The sequence below is a fragment of the Salvia hispanica genome, chromosome 4, assembly GCF_029641045.1.
Source record: "Salvia hispanica isolate PSC_SH4W2 chromosome 4, Shi_PSC_v1, whole genome shotgun sequence".
In the NCBI taxonomy this organism is placed as follows: domain Eukaryota; kingdom Viridiplantae; phylum Streptophyta; class Magnoliopsida; order Lamiales; family Lamiaceae; genus Salvia; species Salvia hispanica.
The window spans coordinates 18,145,805-18,172,700 of NC_142695.1; the positions used below are offsets into that span (position 1 = coordinate 18,145,805).

Genomic DNA, 26,896 nt, shown 5'->3' on the forward strand with positions numbered 1-26,896 from the left:
TTCTCCTATTTCATTTCACCCATGCCCACTTCTCTTCTCACACTCCTCTCTCTCTTTCTAAATCTCTCTACTCGAAATGGACCCAGTGACAGCGACGAAGACAAGATACAAATGATCTTAGAGCGAGCCATGTTAGATTACACAGTGCGCCTAGAGGAACGATAACGACAAGAACCATTGGTCCCTAGGCCAATCCAGCATTGGCAGCGGGTCTCCTGTGAGCACACCGTGGCTGCCCAACGGCTGTACTCGGACTATTTTGCCGAAGAGCCCAGTGGGGTCCGATGGTTTTCCGCCGGCGTTTTAGAATGTGTCGAGAATTTTTGTTGTGCATTGCTAACATGTTGGTGACACGTGATGATTACTTCTAGCAACGTCTTGATGCCAACAGAAAATCCAGACTATAAACGCTGCAGAAGTGCACGACTGCAATGAGGCAGTTGACTTATGGAGGAGCGACATATATATTTGATGAGTATCTCTACGTTGCTGATACCACTGGCCGCGAATGTCTAAAGAATTTTTGTCGGGGAGTTGTGGAGGCTTTCGACAACACTTATTCGCGGACACTGACGATTGCCAATTCTTGCTGGATTTGCACGAAAGGGTGCATAGATTTCCTGGAATGTTGGGAAGTATAGATTGTATGCACTGGGCATTACATTTTTCGACGATTGATAACGAACAGATCTTGTGACATTTACACATAATGACATAGGTATATTCCAACACACGATCTCTTGTAAAGATACAGATGAGCAAATCCTCCGCTTGATTACATGCTTGTTATTAATAAAAATGTATGATACCATATTTGGGCCATGTTTGGTAGGGGTGATAACTCATCTAAGGATGAAATTTTATAAAAAAAAATGATTTTGTTCATAAAATTCTATCCCTAGATGAGTTATCACCTCTACGAAACATGTCATACTGTGAATTGGCTTCGTCCTTGATTACAGTGATAACAGGCTTGCTGCGGATTACTTTTATTTCAGCTTGTCAAAACAAAGCAGTAGTCCTTTATATGCATGCCATCCATCTCTATAAAGTGAAAGTCTTTGTCTGAATGTCAAACTCGTGGGAAGAAGAGAGTCGAGGTTCCTACAATGCACAAATAAACAATCAATAAGTATTACTACTCCATAGTAGTACATAGTAGTAATATATATCTAATGTGCAAAAGGATGTGTTGAATTGCTCAAAATAAAATTAACTTGAATAAGTTTATAGCTAAATTTGAACTCTAGGATAGATAGATGGGTCTGTCCGTACCGGATGGCCTTCAATTCTAACCATTTCAATTGAAGCAAAATTCTCAAAAAGAAAGTCTAATTGTGGGCCCTGTCTCCTTAATCTATACTCAGTAAATAATCTCTTGCTTAGGTTTATGCAATAAAGTTAGTAAGAATACAAATAAACATACCTGTGTTGATTCGGGGTCATATGGGTTGCCAACGGTAGCCTGTCGTGCAGCCCCTATTCTGTTGTGCAGGGAAAGCAGCAGCTGCCCATAGGTTAGCCCCTCCTCTTGCTCCAATGTCTGGACAAAGCTGTGAGTAAGCACCCCCGTTGCATATCTGGCGAAAGCCTGTATACGTATAATAGCGCTATGAATTCGGGTATATATGTTGCCAAATTTGATCAACCTGGAAAATAGGACATACAGTTGTATCTAAGGAGCTCTGATTATCATTACAGGCGCTGAAAGCGATGGCCAAACCACCACTCGTGCCTTTGTAGGCGACGCCATTAGGGGGATCATGATACCTCCACTTGTAGTACACTTGTCTGTTCATCAAAACACAAGAGTGAATGTATATATATATATAGGGTCGTTGATCACTATTTTAAATTTATAACTGACAACTATGTCAGTTATAGATTATTTGTATGTCAACAAAATTTAGTTAGCATACAAATGTCTTCGTGTTGACACCTAAAACATTATACTATGTGGGGTGAACGACAAAAAATTAAGAGCTACCTTTTGATTTTGCAAACATTTGGGAGATCTAAAAGGGTGCCAAGCGTCAGTGATGGCATGAAGGGTTGCCCCTCTGGGCAACGGCCTAACAATGGTCGCATTCAGTTCATCATCCACTATATATCCCTCTCTCTTGTGGTCAACCGGCAATAGGGCCTCGTCCCATCCATCCACCTCGTCCCCATCGCTGTCCCTCACCTGTGTCCCGTGCCCTGCGTAGTGGAACACAAGTGAGTCCCCTGCCCGGCTGCCTTCAACCAGCCACCTCAGCGCGTTACGGATGTTTCTCTTCGTCGGAAAACACCTCATGTAGTCCACTTCCTCCTCTGCACCACATTTTTTCCTTTCTAATTTAATTCACCACAAAAATGGCAAAACGAGACTATTACTATACCCGTTAGGACGAAGATGCTGGAGAGGGGAAAGCGGAACCTCTGGATAAGAAGCCTCTTCATGGACAAGACGTCGTTGACACAGCCCTGAAGAGGCTTCGAATCCCCTTTGTAGGTGATGCCACACAGCACGGCTCGTTTACATCCGTAGGCATGAGAGGGAGCACTAAGCTGCTGTGGTACCCTACCATTTGCTGCATAGCCTTGGTTAGTCGAGTATGGATAGTTGTAGCTTCGTTCCAGCACTGTGGAACCGCGGCAGCTGGGGAAGTAGAGGCTCTGCGCCTCGAGTGGCACTACACAGACCATCCGGCACCACCTGCAGCTTACTCTCTTGCTCGCCATTTTCTCTCTAAGTTTCTTGGCTTGCACAAGAGTTTATGATAGCCCGGCAAATGTTTCTTTCCTCTTTATATATTGGAGCAAGTAGATAGTGGTACAGAATCTAAGAATTCAACGTTGTTTTTACCTTTCATGATTTATAACATAGATAATTAATTGCCTATTTTTCTACATATACTACAATTTCTCCAATCCATCTAAGTGAACATGATTGAATCAGAAAAAGTAGGTTGCCAGCTAAAAAATGAATAGTACTACAAGCTTTTTGTGATTGCAATATTTATATTCTTCTAGAGAAACAGTCTCAATCGCTGGTTCTCTTAATTATGCCAAAAAAGCTTCATTCTTGTGTAGCTGCATGTGTTTCATGATTGTCTCATTCTGTTCAAAATGTAAATGAGTCAGAATTCATGTTGATAGCTTTACAAGAAATGCTTAAAAATACACGTCATTTTATTTGACATTCGGCAAAGAAAAACAACTTTTTTTTGGGTATTTCCAAAAGTATGCTTATGCATTTGCATACAATAAATACAAATTCATTTTTGTTTCTGCTCTTCGAATTATTAGTAATTTAGGGTTAATCACAGTCCATTTATATTTTCAATTCAAAAACCTTCTAACATTTAAAGGTTGTCCTAGGACATTTGGCTACGTACTGATAATAAATCAACGTGCCAACCTCTACTTTATTTAATACTCCTCTTATAAGATAATGAAAAAAAAAATCCTAAATACCTAAAATCCAAGGTGACTCATTATTTCGTCAAGTAAAACATGACATAAATCAAATTATTTTTTGAATTTTAAGGGCTTTGAAGTGGGGATGTGATCGATTGCTAACTATTTACTTCCTCCGTCCCACAATAAGAGTCATGTTTTGTCATTTCGGTCCATCTCATAATAAGAGTCTTATTTCACTTTTACCATAAATAGTAAGTAGGCTTCACATTCCACCAACTTATTCCACTACATTTTGTTATAAAACTAATATATATAAGTGAGACTCATATTCCATTAACTTATTGAACTCATTTTTTTTATATTTCTTAAAACCCGTGTCATAACTAAATAGGATTCTTTTTCCGAGACGGAGGGAGTACTATAATTGTTAACTACTACCAATGCCGAGCCATTAGATCTGAAAGATCTAGTGGTATGCCATGTGGAAATTCATTTGTATTAATTAATTCAAAAAGACCATTTTCGTCGTTCCTTATAAATGATCATTTTTGTCATTCTTGTGATGTCAGCATCAGTAATAAGGTGGACTAAATGCCTTGAATATGCCAACTAAATTTGATTGACATTAATCGTACATGTAATTCACATTATATGTATTAGTATATGTTGATGTGAGTCTCAAAGTTGCAAATATTGAAAATTCAAATAAAATTATTAAATTTTATCATCAACAATTATGATCTTGTTAGAATCATTAAAAAATTATCTTTAGTTTGGTACTCCCTCCGTCATAATAAATATGAAACGTTTGCTATTCGACATATGATTTTATGTAGTGTTGCTTTGTGATAACCCTATAGAGAAGAGAGAAGACTCTTCTCTATATTGTTCTCTCTTTTATTTTACTTTCTCTCCACTTTAATTACTCCCCTCGTCCCATAGAAATAGACTGTATTTTCTTTTTCGTCCGTCTCATACAAATAGTTCATATCTACTCCTATTTATGGCAACCTTTTTCTTCTTTTCCTTTACTTCATCATTTTTGGGGCCCCACCATCCACTACACAATTTCAACTACTTTTTCTTCTTCTATCTTACTTTACCAATTACGTACTCCCTCCGTCCCAAGTTACTTGAGTCATATTCCATTTGGGTTGTCCCAAGTTACAAGACTCACACCTACTTTATTTTTCTTTTACTTTACCCTCTCTCTTACTTTATTCTCTCTTCTACTTTATTTTATTTTATTTAACTTAGTAAACATAACTTTCTTAAATTCCGTGCTGAAAAGAAACGTCTCAAGTAATATAGGACAGAAAGAGTATTAAAACCTGGCAATCTCAAATGTTCTATTTTTATGGGACAAAAGGAGTATTTACTAATTTTTTTCAAAATAAGTATAAAATGAAGTGTAATATCTGTTATAGGATGGAAGAGGACTAATACTACTTAATAGTTGTGTGCTGTGGAAATAATTCATTTTCTTGACATTTACAAGTTTTATCCGAATTGCCGTTGGTAGTGGAAAAAGAATAAAAGAAAGAATAACTTTTGTTTACCTTTTTAGATGACATTTCTTTTGATGATGCCCATTATAGGAAGTTCCATATTATCTTTAGATAGCTATCAACTCATTAGAGTGGCCCATTATAGGAAGTTCCATATTATCTTTAGATAGCTATCAACTCATTAGAGTGGTGTATACACGTTGGAATAAGGGGTATAACTGTACTCCCAAAGTTTTGTGCATCATACAGTATGTAGTCCAATTTTCACAAAATTTTTCAGTGGCCTAGTGGTAAGTTGGCTCTTTCTCTTACCCAGAGTCCCGAGTTCAACACTTCCTGAGCACGTATCCTACTCTTAGCTTATACTAATTTTCTCTTCTCCAAATTAACTTTGTTTTAATCTATATATCACCTCTAATTCAATTTAATTTTTTTCTCAAATTATATTTAAGTTTTATTAATTATTTTGTTTTAACAAATACGTTTATTAGTTTAACCACTAACTTGCTCTTTTTTAATTTAATTATGTATTCTTTCATATTTAATAATTTTCATTAACTATTTTTTAATAGATACTTATATGACTAATATAAAGTATATATTTTTGTTGTAGTATAAAAAAAAACTCAATATAAATTATAAAATTGAAATAAGTATTATTAAATACAACATATTTATAAAACTAACCTCCTCATTATATTCATATCTATATTATATATTGCTAATTAACAAAACATAGATACTTGTATTTCAAATATATGTGATGCTATAAAATAATTTATTTTTATTTAAAATATAGTTTTTTGATAAAAAAAAAAAATGAAGACAAAGATTTATTAAAAATAAAATAAAATAATTGAAAAAGAATAACAAAGAAAAAAAAAAAGATTACTCATTTTTTGAAATTTAATTCGTTGTAATTATTTATGCATCCCCAAATTGAAAATTCTGAATACACCACTGCTTATTAGAGATTAAAAGAACTAGATTCGGGTTTTTATTTTATTTATTCGAAGTTGATGTGAATCACATATGTATGTTTTTGTCCGTAATTTTATACTACCTCTGTTTCAAGATAAGCGAGTCATATTCCTTTCTAGGATATTTCACTATAAGTGAGTCATTTCTCTTTTAGCAAAAATTACAAGAATCTCACTGATTAGCTGCTGCAATTTCCGTTAGCAAATACCACTATTCCGTTGCTAAAACTAGTTTCTATCGATGACGCTACTATTATTAGCTTGTTGCCTAAAATGATTGTAACGGATACAATCCGCCACTAAAAGTTAGCAACGGATCGCCAACAGACTAATTCGCTACTAAATGTAAACAACCAATAAGTATTACTCCATATTAATTAGTACATCCAAAATTTAGGAGTATCTATGAATATATCTAGTTAATGTGCAAAGGATGTGTTGAATTGCTCAAAATCAAATTTAACTTGAATAAGTTTATAGCTAAATTTGAACTAGAGAAACTTTTACTGGACAGATGGGTCTGTACTTATCTTCATCTCCTAATTTCTTGATTCTATCCATTTCGATTGGATATGAATTAATATATAGCATTGGTGAGTTTCCTGCGTTGATTTGGAGTCATTTGTGTTGAGACCAAGAGCCTTTTGTGCTGCCCCGATTCTGTTGTGCAGGGCAAGCAGCAGATTCTCATAACTTAGTTTCTTCTCTTGCTCTAATGTTTGGACAAAGCTGTAAGTAAGCGCCCTCGTTGCATTTCCCGTGAAAGCCTACATACATATAGCATATATAGCACCATTCCTTACTATTTAGTATTTCTAAACAATCTTGATGAAATTGGAAATATGACATACAGTGGTATCTCTTGAGCTCTGATGATCTCACAGGCGCTGATAGAGATGGCAAAACCCTCGCTAGTACCTTTGTAGGCGGAATTCGGGAGATAATGATCCTCCCACTTGTAGATGCTTGCCTGATCAAACACATGAGGAGTGAGTGAGTGAGTGACATATTTATATAGTGAGGTGAATGATCTAAGTCAAGAGAAAATTAAGACCTATTGATTCTGCAAACATTTGGGAGATCTAAAAAGGTGCCACTGAAGCAAGTGTCGATGATGGCATGAAGGGTTGCCCCTCTTGGCAATGGCCTTACAATGGTCGCGTTAGGTTCATCATCCAGTATCCTTCCCTTTGTCTCGTAGTCAACGGGTTTGCTATGTTTTATGACTTTTTATTCAATCTTATGTTATAGGGCACATATACAGACTGAGTTATTTGATAATAACTCATTAAGTAGGAGATGGAGTAGGAAATGGATGGCATAGGTGTTCCTCATTGATTTTGAGAATAGTTATAGTTATAGTGCAAATTACTAATATAGGGCACGTAGCAGTTTTGTGAGTAAAATACAGGAATATTTGTACACTTTTATACTATCACCTTGGAGTACAGTAATTACTTATTTAGTTCTTTATCTGCAGCCCATCCACCTCTATAAAGTAAAAGTCTTCGAGTGAATCTCAAACATGTGAGAAGAACACAGTTGAGGTTCCTACATGCACAGGTACACAATCAATAAGTATAAGTAGTCCATATTAGTCCATGCATAATTTGGGAGTATATATCTAATGTTCAAAGGATGTGTTGTATTGCCCAAAATCAAATTTAACTTGAACAAGTTTATTAAGATGACAGTCACCCAAAAGCTTGTGAGGGACAAACACCCCATCACCCCCTGTGTTTGCTAACTCAATTAGAAGATACTCCATCTTGCTTAGGTTTACGCAAACACAAGAAGAAGAAAAATGTAAATATAAACATACATACATACATACATACATACATACATACATACATACATACATACATACGGTACCTGTATTGCTTTGGGGCCATATCTGTTAAGATTAAGAGCCTGTTGTACTGCCCCTATTCTGTTGCGCAGGGCAAGCATCAGATGCGCATAACTCACTCTCTTGGCTTGCTCCAATGTCTGGACAAAGTTGTAAGTAAGCGCCCCCGTTGGAATGCCATTGAAAGCCTGCATAGATATAGTAGCACCATTCCTTAACAATGAAATCAGGTACTTTGGCAAATTTGATGAAATCGGCAAATTTGACATACAGTGGTGTCTCCGGAGATCTGATGATCATCGCATGCGCTGATAGAGATGGCCAATCCCCCTCTGGTGCCTTTGTAGGCGCCATTCGGGGGGCTATGATCCTCCCACTTGTAGTACGCTTGCCTGATCAAACACACGAGTGAGTGACATATATATAGTGGGGTGAATTATCTAAGTCAAGAAAATTAAGACCTGTTGATTCTGCAAACATTTGTGAGATCTAAAAAGGTGCCACTGAAGCAAGAGTCGATGATGGCATGAAGGGTTGCCCCTCTCGGCAACGGCCTAACAATGATCACATTCAGTTCATCATCCAGTATCCTTCCCTCTGTCTCGTAGTCAACCGGCAATAGGGACTCGTCGTATCCATCCAACTCGTCCCCATCATGGTCCCTCACCTGTGAACCATGCCCCAAGTAGAAGAACACCAGCGAGTCCCCTGCCCGGCTGCCTTCTACAAGCCACCCCAGTGCCCTATGGATATTTCTCTTTGTTGGTATACGCCTGTCGTCCTCTTCCTCCTCTGCACCACATATATTTTCTCAACAAAATCATACTACTAGACTTATAGTACTATTTACATGTCATGTCAGTTTTTTCAAAAAATATTTACTACCACAAAATACAAGTAGATTAATTTTGTTGACGGACAAAAATGACAAAACAAGACTATATACTATACCTGTTAGAACGAGGATGCTGGAGAGGGGAAAGCGGAACTTCTGGAGCAGAAGCCTCTTCATGGACGTGACGTTGTTGACACTGCCCCGAAGGCTGTTTCTATGCCCCTTGTAGGTAATGCCACACAGCACGGCTCGTTTATGTCCATAAGCATGAGAGAGCTCACTCAGCTGCTTTGGTGGTGCATTGCTTTTCTGTACCCTACCATTTGCTGCATAAGCACAGCAGCTTGGACAGGAGAGACTCTGCGCGTCGAGTGGCACCACATATATTGTCCGGCACCACCTGCAGCACACTCTGTTGCTCGCCATTTTCTCTTAGTTTCTTGGCTTGAACAAGAGTTTATGTTAATGCGGAGGGTTCTTTACTCTATTTATAGGAAGATGGAGATAACTTCAATCCATCGAAATAAACAAAGGATTATCCTATAGTATTATTTTTATCTATCTAGACTAATCCTTGGAAAAAGTAGACGCCCCCTTAGTTTTATCTTGTTTGGGACTGAATCAGAATAAGTATTGGCTACCAAATGAGAAATGAATATAGTGAAGATTTTTGTGATTGCAATATGTTTGATTGGGTTCCATGCTTATCAGGATATAGATGAACAAATAAATTCTCTCGAGTGCTGATTCTCTTATGCCAAAAAAGCTTCTTTTATGTGTTTCATGATTCCCTGATTTTTCAAAAGGTGCATGTGTAACATACTTGGTGGTAGCTTTGCCAGACATGCATAATACCTATGCTTTTATTTCACATTATCAACAACTTTTTTTTGGTATTTCTCAAGGTGATACCTCTATGAACTATGCTTTTATTCAGAAGGCATTTGTTGTACACAATAAATGCAAATTTGTGTTTTTCCTATTATCTGCATTATCAGTAATTTAGGGTTAATCAATGCAGTTATATTTTCAATTCAAAAACCTTCTAAGAGCATCCACAGTAGGACGGACATTCCAATAGCCTAACACTAGGACATCCCAAAAACACCTCCTACCACATTGATACGTTCAGATTTTGCATGGTTTTAAGGCCATTATTTGGTCCGTTTTGAATATCAAAGTTGCATTACATGTTCATTATTTGCATATTTTATCTATTTCGGTATTTTGACATGTTTTGTGAGAAATGTGCATATTTGAGCCTAAAAAGGGAGTCAAAACGCGAAGTTGGAAATTTGGAAATATTATGCATGTCCAGCGGTCCGCTGCAACAACGCCGGCGACCGCTGGCGCCCAACGACTGCTAAGTCAGTAGCGGCCCGCTAGGAAAAAGCGGCGAGCAGATTTACCCTACTTTCTCTCCAAGATTTACCATATTTTGCAACACTTTTCCTTATTTGAAGAGGGGCGATTTTCTCCCTATAAATACCTCCCAATGCTTCATCAAAAAGGATCTTCTCTTCGCCAAATATTTCCGGAGTTTAAAAGTTAGAGTACTTGATTGTGCAATGGGTTGAAGAAGGATTCAAGTTTACATCAAGGATACAAGGATTCAACCTTTGAGTTTTATTTGCTTTAATTCTTATGTTTTCATTGTCTTTCCTACAATCTATATTTTTAGTCTATTGTATCATGTGTAATTAAACTCATAGGATTCTAGGGATGTGTTAGTAACGACTTTGGTTATACAATTCCTATTTCTATTTAACATCCGTTTTGTTCTTACTTTGTTTCTTCCTTAAGTTAATGGATAATGCTTCATGTTTGAATCACACATTGTGTGATGATTTAATATAACTTGCTACATAATCGTGAGAGGAGGTTGGCGAGTTAAATCCACTTAATAGACACTACAATTAGCTTCCTTTAAAACGACAGTGTTAATTGAAAGTGGGGACTTTTCAAGGGTCTTAGGAGCTTTTAGGAGTTACGTATTTAGGATTGACAACCCTAATGTTTGTAATCAATGTTTGCATCGCATGAGCATAAGCTAGATGACTCGTTCTATCAAAGTAAGAACTGTGTTAGGGTGTTGTAGTTGAAATTTGTATAACCATAACTATGAACGCACATCCCTGAAATTCTCTTATCTCTATACTTTTATCTCTGTGATTTATTTGCAATTAGTTGTTTATTGTTTTCAAATTGTTCTTTACTTTTCCTCCTCTGCACCACATTTTTTCCTTTTAAATTTAGTTAACCACAAAAATGGCAAAACGAGACTATTACTATACCTGTTATGTAACAGCCCGGATTTATAGGGTATAATAAATACGGCGGCTGCTACCAAAACGGACTTAAAGGCAAATAAAACATAGGCTAGGGTTTCATTTAAAGAGATTTGACCAAAGTATTAAAGGAACTATCAAAGCAATAAGTCTTTAACCTATAAAATTTAATGAAAAATAGATACCATAAACAATGGTCAAATATCTCAAAGGTTTGACATAATCTCCAACAAAACCACAAGAAGTCTAAAGCTTCTAAACCGAAAGGAACAAGTGCACAATATCCCAATAATACTTAAAGTGTATCAAAAATTCAGCGGAAACGGCCAAGAGAAAGTGCAGCTATGTGTGAATACACAACTACACTCGAAGTTCAAAACATCCATCTTAATTAATTAATATGCTCAACACCGCCACCGCTCGTCGTCGTTCAACCTGCACATAAGGAAAACACATGCAGGGCTGAGTATTTTGAAATACTCAGTGAACTCGTTGCCAAAACATTTTATAAGTTATGCCACCCTTACCATAGTGAACTCGAGGTTTTACAATTATCAAAATAAAGATCATCGAGTATCACAAAAATATTTCCATAGACTGGCCAGTCAAACAACTCCCCTTTTCTCATCAATTTCCACAATCACAACATTTCCATGGTGCGACGAAAGTGTGGCCACACTTTTCGCCCACGAGACCGGCCGACTAGCAAGGACGGCTCCAGATCCCACCGTGTACACAGCCTGGTAGGGTTTGCGGCCCTACTCAGACCCGAATTCGTTTAAACATATCCATAGCCCTATAGCCCAATAGAGCGAACTCTCAAACTGGGCATCAGGCGCACAATATCACAACAAAACAGACATAGGCATGGCATAACAATTAAACCACCCTTATCTCTCCACATTCATAAATTTTGCACATAAAAGAGTTTAAGAATAAAGCCCACCTCGATTGCTTAGATTTCAAGTATGTTCTTTCCCTTTGTTATCCTGCTTCGCAACCGAGGTTCCACCTTTTAATCACATAGGCATATATCACAAATCAGATTCAACACAACTCCTAACTCATGCATGTCTCAACGCTTTCCATTTTCCCATCGGTTTATCTTAACATCACCAATCAAAATCATGTTCATCATATAAATTTCATTCGCATCTTAACTCTAGATCTATCATCAACATATGTCACACATGAGTGTTTTGCCAACACACACACACAAACACACACACACGACGCACACACGCACACACACACGATTTCACACATACACACATGCATACACTTTCTATGTCCTTCATACCCCACTCTCACTCAATCCAGATGCATGAGGGTTCAAGAATACCGACTAATCGGTTAGAAAGAAGAGGATTAATATGAGAATACCTTTTTGAGAAAACGAACGGTAGAAATCAAAGTATTAGTCTTGGTTCTTCAAAATTCTTGAATTAAACTTCGATTCTTCTCCAAAAGATGACGAAATATTGGAGAATAGAAGAAGAAAAATTGAGAGAGTGAGAGAAGAGAGGGAGGCGTGTACTTTGGGTGGGAGGCGAAAATTTGATGGCTAGGGTTTAGGGGTTTCTCTTATTTATAGAGTTAAATAAAATCTCTAGGTAAATAAGTAGAATGTTTGAGAAGATTTGATTCTACACAATTAAATAAAAATAAATATTGTGGAGTGGGGAAAAAGAAATAAAAAGAACTAGGGTTTCAAGGCATGGAGATTTCGAAAATTATGGCCCTTATTTAGCCAAGATTTCGTTTGGTATATTAAATAAAATTCTTCATTTTACGAGATGCCACACAGCACGGCTCGTTTACGTCCATAGGCATGAGAGGGAGCAATAAGCTGCTGTGGTACAATACCATTTGCGTTAGTAGAGTATGTGTAACATCCCGAAATCTCGAACCCTAATTTTAGAGCCGTAAAATTTTTATTTAATAATATTGATGATGTGGGAGATGTGAATTAAATGATGAGTGATTTATTGCATGATTCCTTGTGACCTAATTGCGAATTGGAGTTGAGATTGAGTTGAATAGTCAAACTTGTTGATGTTATGACGTGGCTATTAAATAGTCAATATTGTTGATAATATTGTGGTGAATTATTTACCTAAGGGATGAGTGAGATTTAATAGGATCATTATTTATTTATTTGAAATTTTCGATGCCTACTACTATTGGAGAAGGAATTCTATTTTTCTTGGATTTAATTATTGCTTGAGATAATTACCTAAATTAAATCCAAAAGTCCGATTTTTCCTTATTTTCCTTCATGAAATTTCGACCCCCATGCCTATTATAAGGAGATTTTCGAAAATCTCCTATTTATGGGAGAGGAGAATATTTAATTATATTATTTGATCCCTTATTTATTCTCTTCCATGAATAAATAAAAATATTCTAGCAAATCTTACCATATCTCAAGGAGATCTTGCCATATCTTATTTTAATTAATATTTGGAATTGATTCCTTATGGAGGAATCAATATTAACGCCTATTCCCTATTCTTAGTGGGAGAATTATTATTTTCTGCTCCGTGATATTTTATTCTACTCCGTGAAATATCTAAATTAAATCATAGGCTAATTAAATAGCCTAAGATTTCGAAATCCCCTTATTCCTCATCAATATTAACGCCAATCTCTCCCACCATATCTCTCCAAATCTTTATTTATTTATTTAAATTGAGGAGAATCAAATCTTCCCAAATATTCTATTTAATTAACTAGAGATTTTATTGAACCCTATAAATAGGAGCAAAACCTAACCCTAGACCACAAAAAATCGCCCCCCACCCCCATTGCACACGCCTCCCTCCCTTTTCTCTCTCTCAATTTTCTTCTACCTTTCTCCAATAATTTTTCATCTTTTGAGAAGAGTTAGAGTTTGATCCTCAAGATTTTTGGAAGAATCGAGTTTCTACTTCGTTTCTACCGTTCGTTTTGACAAGAAAAGGTGAAACCTCGGTTGCGAAGCCGGATAACGAAAGAGAGAAACGTACTTGAAATCTAAGCAGTCGAGGTGGGCTTTATTCTTAAACTCTTTTATGTTGCAAATTTATGAAAGTGGAGAGATAAGGGTGGTAAACTGTTATGCCATGCCTGTGGTTGTTTTGATGATGTTGTGCGTCTGATGCCTAGTTTGAGAGTTCGCTCCATTGGGCTATAGGGCTATGGATATGTATAAATGAATTCGGATCTGAGTAGGGCCGCAAACCCTACCAGGCTAGTGTACATGGTGGGATCGGGAGTTGTCCTTGCTAGTCGGCCGGTCTTGTGGGCGAAAAGTGTGGCCACACTTTCGTCGCACCATGGAAATGTTGTGATTGTGGAAATTGTTGAGAAAACGGGGGAGTTGTTTGACTGACCAGTCTATGAAAATATTTTTGTGATACTCGATGATATTTATTTCGATAATTGCAAACTCGAGTTCACTATGGTAAGGGTGACATAACTATTAAAATGTTTTGGCAACGAGTTCACTGGGTATTTCAAAATACTCAGCCCTGCATGTGTTTTCCCTATGTGCAGGTTGAACGGCGACGAGCGGTGGTGGGTGTTGAGCACATTAATAAAATAAGATAGATATTTTGAACTTCGAGTGTAGTTGTGTCTTCATACATAGCTTCACTTTCTCTTGGTTGCTTCCGCTGAATTTTTGAAACTTATTAGTATCATTTGGTTGTTTTGAACTTATTCCTTTTGAATTAGAAAATCGAGACATATTGTGCTTTTGTTGAATTTATGTCAAACCCTTGACTTTTGATCATAGTTTATGGTATCTATTCTTCATTGATTTTCTTGGTTAAACCGTTGACTTATTGCATTGATAGTTCGTTTAATACCTTGGTCAAATCTCTTTAAATGAAACCCTAGCCTATGTTCTTATTGCTTTTAAGTCCGCCTTGGTAGCAGTCACCGTATTTATTATACCCTAGAAATCTGGGCTGTTACAGTATGGATAGTTGTATCTTTGTTCCAGCACCGTGGAGCCGCGGCAGTTGAGGCAGTAGAGGCTCTGAGCCTCGAGTGGCACCACACATTCCATCCGGCACCACCTGCAGCTTACTCTCTTGCTAGCCATTTTCTCTCTATTAAGACTTTATGATAGCCCACCAGATGTTTCTGTCCTCTCTATATATTGGAACAAGACAAGTAAATAGTGGTACAGAATCTAAGAATCCAACATTGCATGTTTTTACCTTTCATAATTGATAATTGCCTATTTTTCTAAATATACTATTATAATTTCTCCAATCCCAAGTCCCAATAAGTAAAAATTTCAATCCATCCAAGAGCATTCGCAATAAGGCGGACTAGTCTAGCACTAGGACTAACCACAAACACCTTCTACCATATCACTATCACTAGGACTAATCACAGCCTGCCACACCACTAAAACTAACCACAGCCCAATAATAGCCTAACACTAGGACTAGCCGACGCCCTAACTAATAAATAAATACACAAAATTACAAATACAGAATTAAAAATTCGACACGAATACAGAGAAAATGCAACCATTTTATTTCATAAAAAAAAACATACATATTTCAATTAAAAAAGATACAGTGTGCAAAATGAAAGAAAGTGCAACAAGCCGTATATATAGAGTTGAAAAAAAAATTAGAGTTTGCCGATCGCTCGCCGATCGCGTCAACACAATAGCGGACGAGCGATCGGCTAACGCCGATGCACCGCAGACGAGCGCTAATGCATCACTCTCGTCCGTCACCCACTAGCCGGCTCCATAGTCCATTTATATTTTCAATTCAAAAACATTCTAACTTTTGTAAATAGAGATAACCCTTACAGAAAAGCTCGTTATATTCTCTCTTTTACTTTACATTCTTTCTACTTTAATAATTTATTAGTCCATTCGTCCTATAAAAATATGAGCATAGAATATATTATGAAAATTAAGACAAAAATGGTAAAGTAAGAAAGGAAGAGAAAGATAGTTAAAGTAGTGTTAGTTGATAATGAGACTCATTATTATTAGTGTTTGAATAAGTTGTAGTACTAAATAATTTGATGTATAGGGTAATATATTTAGATAAGTTTCCATAAATGAAATGCTCATATTTTTATGAGACAGACGAAAATAGAAAACGCACATATATTAATGAGACGGATGAAGTATTATTTTTTTTAAAACGAGTACAAAAATAAGGCGTGACACCTGTTATAAGATTGAGGCGACACTAATACGACCATCTCCAACCATACACCAAAACTCATTTTTGGTGTAGACAGTTTCTCCAATCATACATTAAATTCAAACCTATTTTCGGATTTTTCAATAGAATGTGTTTACTGCAAAATTTTTGTGAAACAAATACACAATAATGGTGTAAAACTTAAATATAATGTAAATGGTTGAAGTAAAACTAATTTTTAATGACATATACGTATTTATAAATGAGTTTGAGTTTGATGTAAATGGTTACATGATAGTTGTAAAGTGCGGAAATAATTCATTTTCCTGACATTTACAAAGTCTTATTCGAATTGCTGTTGGTAGTGGAAAAAGGATAAAAAAATGGATCACTTTTTTTCGACCTTTTTAGATGACATTTCTTTTGATGATGCCCGTTATAGGAAGTTCCATATTCTCTTTAGATAGCTATCAACTTATTAGAGATTAAAAGAACTAGATTCAGGTTTTCATTTTATTTATTTTGATGTTGGTTTAAAGTTGTTCTTGAATAAGGAAGTTGATGTGAATCACATTTGTATATTTCTGTCCGAAATTATACTTCCTCCGTTATAAGATAAGTGGCTCATATTTGTTTAATTGGTGTCTCATTCTAAGTTAGTCATTTCTCTTTTCAGCAAAAATTAATTTTCTTATTTTATTCTTCACCTACTTTATCTCTTTACTTATCTATTTCTCTCTCTCTCATACTTTACTCTCGTTACTGTAACTCTTCAAATATCAATTCCTTAAATCTCGTGCTGAAAAGAAATGTTTCGTTTATCTTGGAATGAAGGGAGTACACTATTAAATACTTTATAGACCTCATGGTGTTGTAAGTTTGTTTCTAGTAATTCAAGACAAAGTAAATAAAGAAATGTAGTCAGAGTATAAACAACAATAGATCTACCAAGTTGATATCCCAACACATATGAAAACACAAATATCTCCATCTTAGAAAGATTTTGCGTGAGTACATTGCACTCTTAATCGGAGAACGGAAATGAAAGTTCTGACCGTTTTACTAAATTGGAAAAAATTTCAGGATATAGAAATATACATGCCTATCGAAGTCCAATTACTTCAAGGCTTCCAATCCTATCAGATCTCAACTTTCTCCATATATATCTATAAAAAGGGCTCATTGGGTTCATATTTGACGTCTTTTATTCTTTCTTTTATTCATCTCTTCCATCTTTTTTCTCTGCTTTTATATTTCTCTCTTTGCTGAACGGAGAACCATAGAGATTAACACAAGAGAGAATTGAAGACGGGTCGTTATCTCATCCAACTGAATATTCGTCCACAGTGGTATTAGTATTTAGATTTTCTTTATCAAGCCATATGTGGCTAATTTTCTGGATTACTCCTAATTTATAGTAGAAATTATTTTGAACTATTCTCTTTGTCCCCATTACATGTCTCAGTTTTCTATTTGGTTCACCCTATATTAATTATCTCACTTCATTTTTATACTTTCATTAGCGGACCTCACATTCCACTAGCTCATTTTTACTCACATTTTATTATAAAACTATATATATAAAAGTAGAAGTCACACTTCACTAACTTTTTCAACTCATTTTCTACTATGCTTATTCAAACTCTGTGACGGGTCAAATTAGGACACACATTGAGAGAATTGAGGGAGTAAATTACTCTAGAGGATGAATTTCATATTTCTATTAATTTAATTCCTTTCCTTGGGGATTGTTTTTATCTGTACGATTTAGCACACGACTTTTGAATACAATTGTGGCCTTACCTTTGATGTCTTTTTTAACTCGGAGTAAGTAGCAGACTAAGTTAAGAAAATCTAGACTAAAACTGTTCATAGCATAGTTTAAGGGTGGATCAAGGATGCTTGCCTATTTTAGAAATTAATCCATAGCCTACTATGCTGCCTAGCAGGGGTACAAGGTTAGTAAGTTGAGATGTGTTTGTCATATCTTAGTCATACAATTCCCTTACTAGTGTTCAGTTGTGGGTGGGCACAGTTCTTTTCCTTTTGGTGATCTATCTATTTTACTTTTATTGCTTTTATTTTTGCTTTAGTTTATATCCGCAGCTTATCTTCGTTTAAGTAGTATATCCGACATTATTTTTAAAACATTTATTACTTGTTCGTGATTATCTACGAACAAGTGAGGCGCTTCAATTCGGACGTTGTTTTGCAAAAATGATAATAAATTGTTAGAATAGTGAGAAAGTAAAGTAAGTAAGAGAATAATGTATATATGACTCTTTTTTTTATTATTTACTTCTTTACTTTACTTTCTCTTCACTCTAACTATTTATTATCATCTTTGCAAAACAACGGCCGAAAAGAAACGTCACACTTATAGTGGGACAGATGGAGTATTTTGTATGCTAAAACTCACAATATGGGGCACAATGACGACTTCTTGTTGGCAAAGAAATTCTTTATTGTGATTTATGATAGTTTGCATTCACATTCAGATCTGTGTATGGCTGCATCGTTTCTTCAGCTTTGAATTGGATATAAGTATCATTGTACCTTATTAATTGTCATCTAATAGTTGAATTTGTGTATATTCGAAAAAAAATTCTCTCTTTTCTATTTTTTTGAAGTAGCTCATCAGTGTCAATTTTTTGAGTTACCGAAAAGAAGATTTGAAATTATAAAATAATTTTACACCAATTCTTTAATTATACTATAAGACAAAGAATTTGAAACTGAAAAAAAATAATTCCATGCAATTTAATTCCAATATTGTGTATCAAATAGAGCCTCATATTTCAAGTTCATGTTTTTGGTTTCGCTAATTTGGATCAGTGGAAATTATAAATATAGGGCGCGGATTATGATCAAAACAAATATTGATCATATTGCAACTATCATTTTAGGTCATTTTTAGATCACTTTATAAAATCTGGATTTGAAAAATATGGAGATCATTATTAGACTATTTTAGCTCATCCTTTCTAAAGTAAACTACTACAAACTGTCTAAATATGATGACATGCATGGCATCTAAAAATGACCTATGTTATGCAATAAGATTGAGATATGCATATTAAAGAGTTTTATGGAGTCAAATAGTAGCTATTATACAGTTTTATGGAGTCAAGTAGTAGCATTGACATCCATTTAATTAAGTTGATTACACTGATAAACCTGTGCTAAAAACATAGAGGACATACTTTTATTTCAGCTTGTCAAAAAGCAGTAAATTCATTACTTATTTAGTTCTTTATATGCAGGCCATCCATCTCTATAAAGTGAAAGTCTTTGACTGAATGTCAAACTTGTGAGAAGAAGAGAGTTGAGGTTCCTACAATGTACAAGTATACAACCAATAAGTTTATAAATATATCTAATTAATGTGCAAAGGATGTGTTGCAGTTTATAGCTAAATTTGAACTAGAGAAACTTTTACAGGACAGATGGGTCTGTACTTATCTTCATCTCCCAATTTCTTGATTTTTATTGAATTTAGAAAAATTTATGAAAAAGAAAATCCTTTAATATCTTGTTGTGAGGTTACCTGCGTTGATTTGGAGTCATATGTGTTGAGACCAAGAGCCTGTTGTGCTGCCCCGATTCTGTTGTGCAGGGCAAGCAGCAGATTCCCATAACTTAGCTTCTTCTCTTGCTCCAATGTCTGGACAAAGCTGTAAGTAAGCGCCCCCGTTGCAGTGCCCGTGAAAGCCTACATACATATAGCATAGCACCATTCCTTACTATTTAGTAGTATTGCTTAACAATCTTAATGAAATTGGAAAATATGACATACAGTGGTATCTCCTGAGCTCTGATGATCATCACAGGCGCTGATAGAGATGGCAAAGCCCCCACTAGTGCCTTTGTAGGTAGCATTCGGGAGACGATGATCCTCCCACCTGTAGTACGCTTGCCTGATCAAACACATAAGGAGTGAGTGAGTGAGTGACATATATATAGTGGTAGTGGGGTGAATGATCTAAGTCAAGATAAAATTAAAACCTATTGATTCTGCAAACATTTGGGAGATCTAAAAAGGTGCCACTGAAGCAAGTGTCAATGATGGCATGAAGGGTAGCCCCTCTTGGCAACGGCCTAACAATGGTCGCGTTCAGTTCATCATCCAGTATCCTTCCCTCTGTCTCGTAGTCAACGGGTAGTAAGGCCTCATCATACCCATCCACCTCGTCCCCATCGCGGTCCCTCACCTGTGACCCGTGCCCCGAGTAGTGGAACACCAGCGAGTCCCCTGCTCGGGTGCCTTCAACCAGCCACCTCAGAGCGTTACGGATGTTTGTCTTCGTCGGAGCACGCCTGTAGTCCGCTTCCTCCTCTGCACCAAATATTTTCTCAAACCCATCCACAGTTCATATCTCTCATATCTTAATGCCAAATTGATAAGTTGAGAGAGAGAGATGGAGAATAAAAGTAGGACATACCAAAATGACAAAACGAGACTATTTTTTTTGGGGACGGGGAGTATAATTTTGCAAGTATATACTATACCTGTTAGGACGAGGATACTGGAAGGGGAAAAGCGGAACCTCTGGAGAAGAAGCTTCTTCATGGACATGACGTCGTTGACACTGCCTTGAAGGCTCTGTCTATGCCCCTTGTAGGTGATACCGCACAGCACAGCTCGTTTACGTCCATAGGCATTAGAGGGAGGATTCAGCTGCTGTGGTGGTGCATTGCTTTGATACATACCATTTGCTGCATAGCCTTGGTTAGTAGAGTATGGAAAGTTGTAGGTTCGTTCCAGCACTGTGGAGCCGCGGCAGCTAGGGCAGTAGAGGCTCTGCGCCTCGAGTGGCACCACACAGACCATCCGGCACCACCTGCAGCTTACTCTCTTGCTCGCCATTTTCTCTCTAAGTCTCTTGGCTTGTACAAGAGTGTATGTTAGCCCAACATGAAATGCAAAGCATTTTTTCCTCTTTATTTATCGGAAGATGAGGATAGTGGTAGAGAATCCAAGAATCAAACATTGTGAATACTCAAATATAATGAAGCTTTTTGTGAAGTTTGATTGGGTTCCATGCTTATCAGGATATCATTCTCTAAATAAATAAATGAATTTTGTTGAATGCTGATTCTCTTATGCCAAAAAAGCTTCATTCATGTGTTTCATGATTCACTGATTTTTCAAAATGTGCATGTATACATACTTTGCATTGATGCTTTGCAAGAAATGGCCAATAATACTTGGGATTTTATTTGACATTGTCAATAAAAGTACATCTTTTTCTTGGTATTTCTAAAAGTGATAATGTCTGATATCTATTTGAGCTATGCTTTTTTTCAAAAGGCATTAGTATTGTAATATATACAAATTCGTGTCTCCTGCTTTCTGAGTTATCAGTAATTTAGAATTAATCACAGTCCAATTATATTTTCAATTAAAAGACCTTCTAACTTTTGAAAAAGTTGTCCTAGAAGATTTGGCTACTGAATACTAAATCAACATGCCAAACTCTGTTTTAGTCAATATAAAGATATTGAAATAAATTCCTAGATACCCAAAAATCCAACGAGGTGACTCATTATTCCATCACTAATAAGGCATAATTCAAACTATTTTTCGAATTTAAGGTGACTCATTATTCCATCACCATGCCATAATTCAAATTTCTTTGGAATGTAGAGGCTTTTGATGTGAATTAAACTAAGCTTAAACATTTTATTTTCGATGAATTTCATACCTTTATAAGAGTGTCCACAGTGGAAGGCCGCGGTGGCACCGCAGCGGAGGAGAGAGTGCCGGGAAGGCGGCGTGGACGGGGCGGTGGTGGCGGTGGCAGCCACGGAGGCGGTGGCGGAGCCGCGGCGCCTATTGCACGCCAGAAAAAGCCAAGGCGGTGTTTTTGAATTTTTTTATTTTTTAAAAAATTTTATCTATAAAATATCTATTCCCAATTCTTTTTTTTTATTCCATTCCATTCTATTTATTTTTGTCCAATTAATTTTGTTCCAGTCCAATTAAAATATACGAACAATTGATAAAATAATATTGGCTGTGGCGGAGTTGTTATTGGACCGGACAAGTTTTTGAGGTTGTGGACAAGTTTTTGCGCGTTATTGTGAACACTATATAGTCATTGTCATGTGGTGCTCTGGTTAGTCATAATGGCGTTTAATATGCATTAAACCTAGCTAGGTGTATTTTAATCTATCTCAAGGTGAAAAAAATAAAATGCTTGGATTACTAACAAGAAACAATTCATATAACAACATGGTCTAAAATAATACTTTCTCCGTCCCACCATAAGCGAGTCACTTCTTTTCAGCACTCGTTTTAAATGAGCAGTAGTCTTTAATAGTTAGTAAAGAGCGAGTAAAATAAGAGATATATGCAGAGACTAAGCTAGTAAAAAATTTGGGTAAAGTATGAGAGAGATACTTTCAATGCTTAGAAATGAGATTATTTCTTATCGACATTCTAAAATGGCAAAATATGACTATTTTTCATGGATGGAGAGAGAGTTTTTTTTCATATTTTATAATAAGAAGCTTTTATGAGGTTGAGGTATGAGGTCATGTCCTAAAAATAATAATTGTGGGGTTTTCTCTGAATTGCCTTTGGTAGTGGGAAAAGAATCGAAGTGTTGTTGGTTCTTCAACAAGCGGCATCCCTATCTATATGGCATCAGATTTCTTTTTTTATGACCGATGGTTTCTTGGAATTCTTTTTCTTGCTTCGAGTCCTCTTTGCTCCAAATTCCAGTAGTAAGTGGCATATGATACAACAAGGAGGGACACGACAAAATCACTCATAATAAAACTGCTGAGGCCAGAAACGATCGATGGACCAAATGCCGATATAGCCCGCTTCTCATTGACATACATATACACACATTTATAGTTTATTACAATGGGAGACACATACAAGTACTAGCATGGTATCCCTAATATCTTAAAGGAACTCGGGCTACCATATAGTATAGATGTACGATAGAGAGAGATCGATAGACATAATACTAGCTATGATAGGGTTTCAGCTTCATGTTTAAACAACTTAAGCATCCATGGGAAGTAGGAGCAAAAGTAGTTAAGAGTTAGCAATGAGAATTTACCTCCGGTGGCATGGTCGAGTTAGTCTCATATATACTGCAACAACGGAATAAGATCAGCTCCTCAATAATACCATTTGGAACTTCTCTCCTCAAAAGGACTGCTACTGAAATGCAAGAAAAGTCAAAGCAATAAAAGTTATCTCCTTCACCCTCAAAGTTCTTCAATATGAGAGACGCATAAAAGAAAAACTACCAAGCATATACAAATAGTGCCATGTGTGCCTAAAGCTGAAACTGATTGAGCATACTCATCATAACATTTCAATCAGAGCAGGAATATATGTTTTCTGTGGGAAGTAATGAACATAGCTATCTTTAATTGTCGCAAGGGACAGAATAGACAACCATAATGGAAATATCATGCATGCTTCAGAAATTAAATAACTTGATTTTTTATAGCTCTGAGAATAAGGGACACTGTTATGGAATAAGTAAATATCACCATAACATTCGGCTTTGGTAAGTTAGAGAATTTACCCACAATAGCAGCTGTGATGTTGCCCAAAAGTCAGAAATTATGAGAATCCATTGAGAGACCTCCATCAAAGTGTCCAGATATTTTGGCCTTGCACGTTGGACACATATAACCTATAGAATCTGATAGAGTTTCTGATTCAAAACCCTCGAGTTTAAACTCTGCTCTGCACCAAACACACACGGTTAGCTGGTTTGTGTGCAGAGTATTCAGCATAATTTCCTCTTGACCAAATCCAACTGAAGTATTAAATTCATCTTCCATCCCGTTGTTACTATCCAGATTGATGGAGCCCCCTGGCAAAAGGGACAACTCTTGCTCATTCCCAAAACCATACTTGAATGGCTCCATATCATCAAACCTGAGCTCTTCAAACCCAGTAACATTCTCAAGCTTTTGATCAACCACAGAAAATTCATGCTCTCCCTGCATATAAGCATAGTAGAATATTTTGATCATATATAAAATTTGTATGTCTGCCCTCATAAAACATAATAAGGTCAAAACAAAAATCGAGTAGAATATTAAAAGCTAGAGCTGATCGAAGCATTTTACAAGTCCAGAAAATCGATACATACTCCTTACCGGATTAATTGCCGCAAATCGCCACAAAAGCTGCTGCCAGAATGGGGGAGAAGGAGTCTGTATCGATTTTAATAATAGTAAAGCCACGTTCTGCCTATGCGTGACTAAAGCCGCATTCACTCTATGCGGGATTAAACCCACTTTCCTAAAACTCGTCTTTAAAGCAGCTATGCGGCTTGACCAAATCCAGAAATATAAAAAGGTTCACATTTAAGGAACCTAAATCCTATACTCTCCTAAAAGATGAAAAAAACCTGTACGTATGTGTTCCAATACAAGGCTTTCTAGTTTTGGACTGTAACATTTCGTGGAACAGAGCTAAGATGTACAAAAACAAATTGTTTTAACAAACTACTATTAACACAAGCAGCCAAATGATACCTTATTTGACATGGAATCAAAGGGTGGGAAGAACTGAAATGACTGGCTCAAGGGACCCGAAGAAACTCCACCTTCAAACATAATCTCTTCAACAGTAAGCTCAGGTGCATTTTGTAGATGATCCTCACTAGGCTGCAAGGATCTGTTTTCATGATTCACTTCCAAGCTACTGTTCTCACACTTCTGAATCTCACATGACCTAGCGGCCCCCGAGTCACTTATGCAAGTGGTATCTGCCTTGATGGTCACATTATTAAATTTATCATCATTCGGGATGCCATTGTCTTTTGTCAAGGCTTGGCTACCATGATCCAAGTCTTCAAGAAGAGTTTTGTCAACACTGCAATCCTCTGCTTGAATTTTAACAGGATCTGGAGTTAATTTTCCTTCAGGACAACTGGAGGCTGCCTGAGCTTCTTCTACTCTCAAAACTACAGCAGACTGATTTGTGGTGGTTTCTTCAGTATTTACATTAGTTGAAGTCTCAAAAATAGAATTATGAGCAATTTCAACCAAAGCATCCATCTTTGATGACCTTTCTCCATCCAGCAACGAGGACTCAGCATTTACAGGGGCATCAACAGGAGCACCTAGTTTACCAGAGCTTTTTCCAGTGTTCCTGACATGACTACCTACATGACCATTATAGCTACGCCTTTCCTGAAAAACCTTGTGGCAGAACTGGCATTCGTATTTTCCATCTTTGATTATCACACCCTCTCCAACAGGTGTCCCAAGTTTGTATCTTTTAGTAGTCTTCTGGTGGAACGAAAACAGATGCTGCAAATAAACATTCTTCTCGTCAAACGTCAGTTTACATTTGAAACATTCAAAGATGTCCCGAACTTGAACTTCAGGGAGATTCTCAATGCCCATCATAGAATCCTCATTCTCATGTGCACTGGATGAGTTTATAGCCGGTGCTGAATGGGCTACAATGGCATGCGGCATATCATCCGTCTTGCCAGCTATACATGCACTCTGTCGCAGCTCCATTTAGTATCGTTATATAAAAATTCGCCTATAGTAAGAATTTCAGAAAAGATACAGAACCAGATATTTCTACACTTACCATTTCAGAAGACAAGGCATAAGCTTGCTGGAGACTAGAAGTCTTCTGATCCATTCGCTGATCGGCATCTTTACTGCTGAAATAGGATCTCAAAAAGGATGCAGCCTCTATGCATGAAAGAAATTGTTGTCCAGTGGGGCTGGAAAGGAGAGGTTGAAAAAGCAAATCAGAAATTCATGATACCTTAAAACCGGATATACAATGATAAAAAACCACCAGATAATAGCAGATTAAAGAACCTCTTTACAACCATGTTTGACAAGCAAATGTTAGTTTTAATTGATACTATGTAAGGAACCTGCAATCACACAAGCAATACTTGAATTCAGCAGAGAACAATACCTTATGTATCTCCGGCAATACACAGAAACCCGGTAACCGCGCCTTCTGAGGCCGAGCAAGAGCTTCCAACCAACAGGCAGTGCATCTCCGAAGGCGCTGGCGTCTACATACTTCCTCTTCTTCCTCCTGCTACACCACTCTCCCTCCAAATCCCTCAAAACCCCCAAAATAGCCTCCTCAGTCTCCAAACCCGCAGTCCTCCGCTTCAGCTCATCGCCGTACAACTCATCCCCCTTCTTCTCCAATTCCGAAAAATCCACCATCTCACCTTTCCCATTCACTCGCTGCAGCTCCATCCCAACCCCATTCCCCAAAACCATAGGCTTACTCAAATTCCTCCCTCTCCTCGCCCTTTTGCGCTTAAATTTCACATTCTCCTGTAACCCTAGAAACCCTAGCTCTGCCGCCGCGGCTTTGGGCGAATCCAGCGGCGGGGGCGGGGGATTGTGGTCGCCCTTGAGGAAGTGTTTGAGAAAGTGGACAATTGAGTTGCTCACGGGATCGGAGGAAGGCTGGGGGAAGCTGTGGGGCTGAGGGGAGGGGTGGAGGCGAGGGAGCCGCGAATGGGAGCGGTGGTGGAGGCGGGAGTAGGTCTGGCGGCGGCTGCCGGCGGACTCGTTGAAGACCGATCGGTCGAGCTGCGGTGAAACGACGTCGTCGCTGAGGCGTGCGGAGACGGAGCAGAGAGAGAGGGCTTGCAATTCCGATTGCGACAGGTGGTTGATGTCGATACGAGTCAAGTCTTCCGCTTTGATTCCGGCGGGGGCATGGGAGGAGGAAAGAGGCGGCGGAGGAACGACGCTCGCCATTTACATTCGGCGCGCACACAGTGGAGGTGAAAGTGTGTTAAACGGAGTGGAGGTGATGACCGGTCTGTACAGTGAGGTGGCCCGTTAGAGGTTGGTAAGGATAAGAAGTGAAATATGTTGTGA

The 26,896-nt window shown here is 37.3% G+C and overlaps 3 protein-coding genes and 1 pseudogene across 7 annotated transcripts; all 4 read right to left on the reverse strand.

Annotated features, from left to right (window-relative positions):
* Positions 1-699: 699 nt before the first annotated feature.
* On the reverse strand, positions 700-2,830 carry LOC125196960 (metacaspase-1-like; annotated as a pseudogene). Its single transcript, XR_016137796.1, has 5 exons — positions 2,382-2,830; positions 1,988-2,313; positions 1,668-1,791; positions 1,427-1,591; positions 700-1,104 (listed from the first exon to the last, which is right to left on the reverse strand). The product of XR_016137796.1 is annotated as a metacaspase-1-like (transcript).
* A 3,409-nt stretch (positions 2,831-6,239) lies between these two features.
* On the reverse strand, positions 6,240-9,164 carry LOC125193433 (metacaspase-1-like). 3 transcript variants are annotated; one of them, XM_048091220.2, is made up of 6 exons: positions 8,697-9,159; positions 8,207-8,537; positions 8,017-8,137; positions 7,769-7,933; positions 6,745-6,863; positions 6,240-6,660 (listed from the first exon to the last, which is right to left on the reverse strand). In XM_048091220.2, the coding sequence occupies exons 1-6, from the start codon at positions 9,004-9,006 to the stop codon at positions 6,606-6,608; spliced, it is 1,101 nt and encodes a 366-aa protein (XP_047947177.1). In that variant the 5' UTR covers positions 9,007-9,159; the 3' UTR covers positions 6,240-6,605. The 3 variants fall into 3 exon arrangements, with proteins under 3 accessions (XP_047947177.1, XP_088913641.1, XP_047947178.1); XM_089057515.1 differs by lacking the exons at positions 6,240-6,660; positions 6,745-6,863 and adding an exon at positions 7,232-7,444 and having other exon boundaries at positions 7,764-7,933; positions 8,697-9,164; XM_048091221.2 differs by lacking the exons at positions 6,240-6,660; positions 6,745-6,863 and adding an exon at positions 7,232-7,444.
* A 9,918-nt stretch (positions 9,165-19,082) lies between these two features.
* Positions 19,083-22,696, reverse strand: LOC125193434 (metacaspase-1-like). The gene is made up of 6 exons (XM_048091222.2): positions 21,739-22,696; positions 20,543-20,920; positions 20,039-20,369; positions 19,830-19,950; positions 19,581-19,745; positions 19,083-19,367 (listed from the first exon to the last, which is right to left on the reverse strand). The coding sequence occupies exons 2-6, from the start codon at positions 20,898-20,900 to the stop codon at positions 19,308-19,310; spliced, it is 1,035 nt and encodes a 344-aa protein (XP_047947179.1). The 5' UTR covers positions 20,901-20,920; positions 21,739-22,696; the 3' UTR covers positions 19,083-19,307.
* Positions 22,697-22,840: 144 nt separating this feature from the next.
* LOC125193435 (uncharacterized) lies at positions 22,841-26,896 on the reverse strand. 2 transcript variants are annotated; one of them, XM_089057514.1, is made up of 5 exons: positions 25,965-26,896; positions 25,623-25,761; positions 24,551-25,330; positions 23,587-24,010; positions 22,841-23,213 (listed from the first exon to the last, which is right to left on the reverse strand). In XM_089057514.1, exons 1-4 carry the CDS (start codon positions 26,771-26,773, stop codon positions 23,618-23,620), a joined length of 2,121 nt encoding a protein of 706 aa, XP_088913640.1. In that variant the 5' UTR covers positions 26,774-26,896; the 3' UTR covers positions 22,841-23,213; positions 23,587-23,617. The 2 variants fall into 2 exon arrangements, with proteins under 2 accessions (XP_088913640.1, XP_088913639.1); XM_089057513.1 differs by having other exon boundaries at positions 24,551-25,531.

What these genes read in the sequence shown, in the direction of transcription:
- LOC125193433 (XM_048091220.2), bottom strand. Translation starts at nt 9,006, where the DNA reads ATGGCGAGCAACAGAGTGTGCTGCAGGTGGTGCCGGACAATATATGTG. An exon ending in ATGGCCCCAAAGCAATACAG is followed by an intron (nt 6,864 to 7,768) that starts GTACCGTATGTA and finishes GTGTTTGATCAG; the next exon opens with GCAAGCATCTACAAGTGGGA. An exon ending in AGAGCTCAAGAGATACCACT is followed by an intron (nt 6,661 to 6,744) that starts GTATGTCATATT and finishes ATATGTATGTAG; the next exon opens with GCTTTCACGGGAAATGCAAC.
- LOC125193434 (XM_048091222.2), bottom strand. Translation starts at nt 20,900, where the DNA reads ATGGCGAGCAAGAGAGTAAGCTGCAGGTGGTGCCGGATGGTCTGTGTG. An exon ending in CAGTATCCTCGTCCTAACAG is followed by an intron (nt 20,370 to 20,542) that starts GTATAGTATATA and finishes TATTTGGTGCAG; the next exon opens with AGGAGGAAGCGGACTACAGG. An exon ending in ATGACTCCAAATCAACGCAG is followed by an intron (nt 19,368 to 19,580) that starts GTAACCTCACAA and finishes TGTACATTGTAG; the next exon opens with GAACCTCAACTCTCTTCTTC.
- LOC125193435 (XM_089057513.1), bottom strand. Translation starts at nt 26,773, where the DNA reads ATGGCGAGCGTCGTTCCTCCGCCGCCTCTTTCCTCCTCCCATGCCCCC. An exon ending in TATTGCCGGAGATACATAAG is followed by an intron (nt 25,762 to 25,964) that starts GTATTGTTCTCT and finishes TCTCCTTTCCAG; the next exon opens with CCCCACTGGACAACAATTTC. An exon ending in TTGATTCCATGTCAAATAAG is followed by an intron (nt 24,011 to 24,550) that starts GTATCATTTGGC and finishes GCTTATATGCAG; the next exon opens with GGAGAGCATGAATTTTCTGT.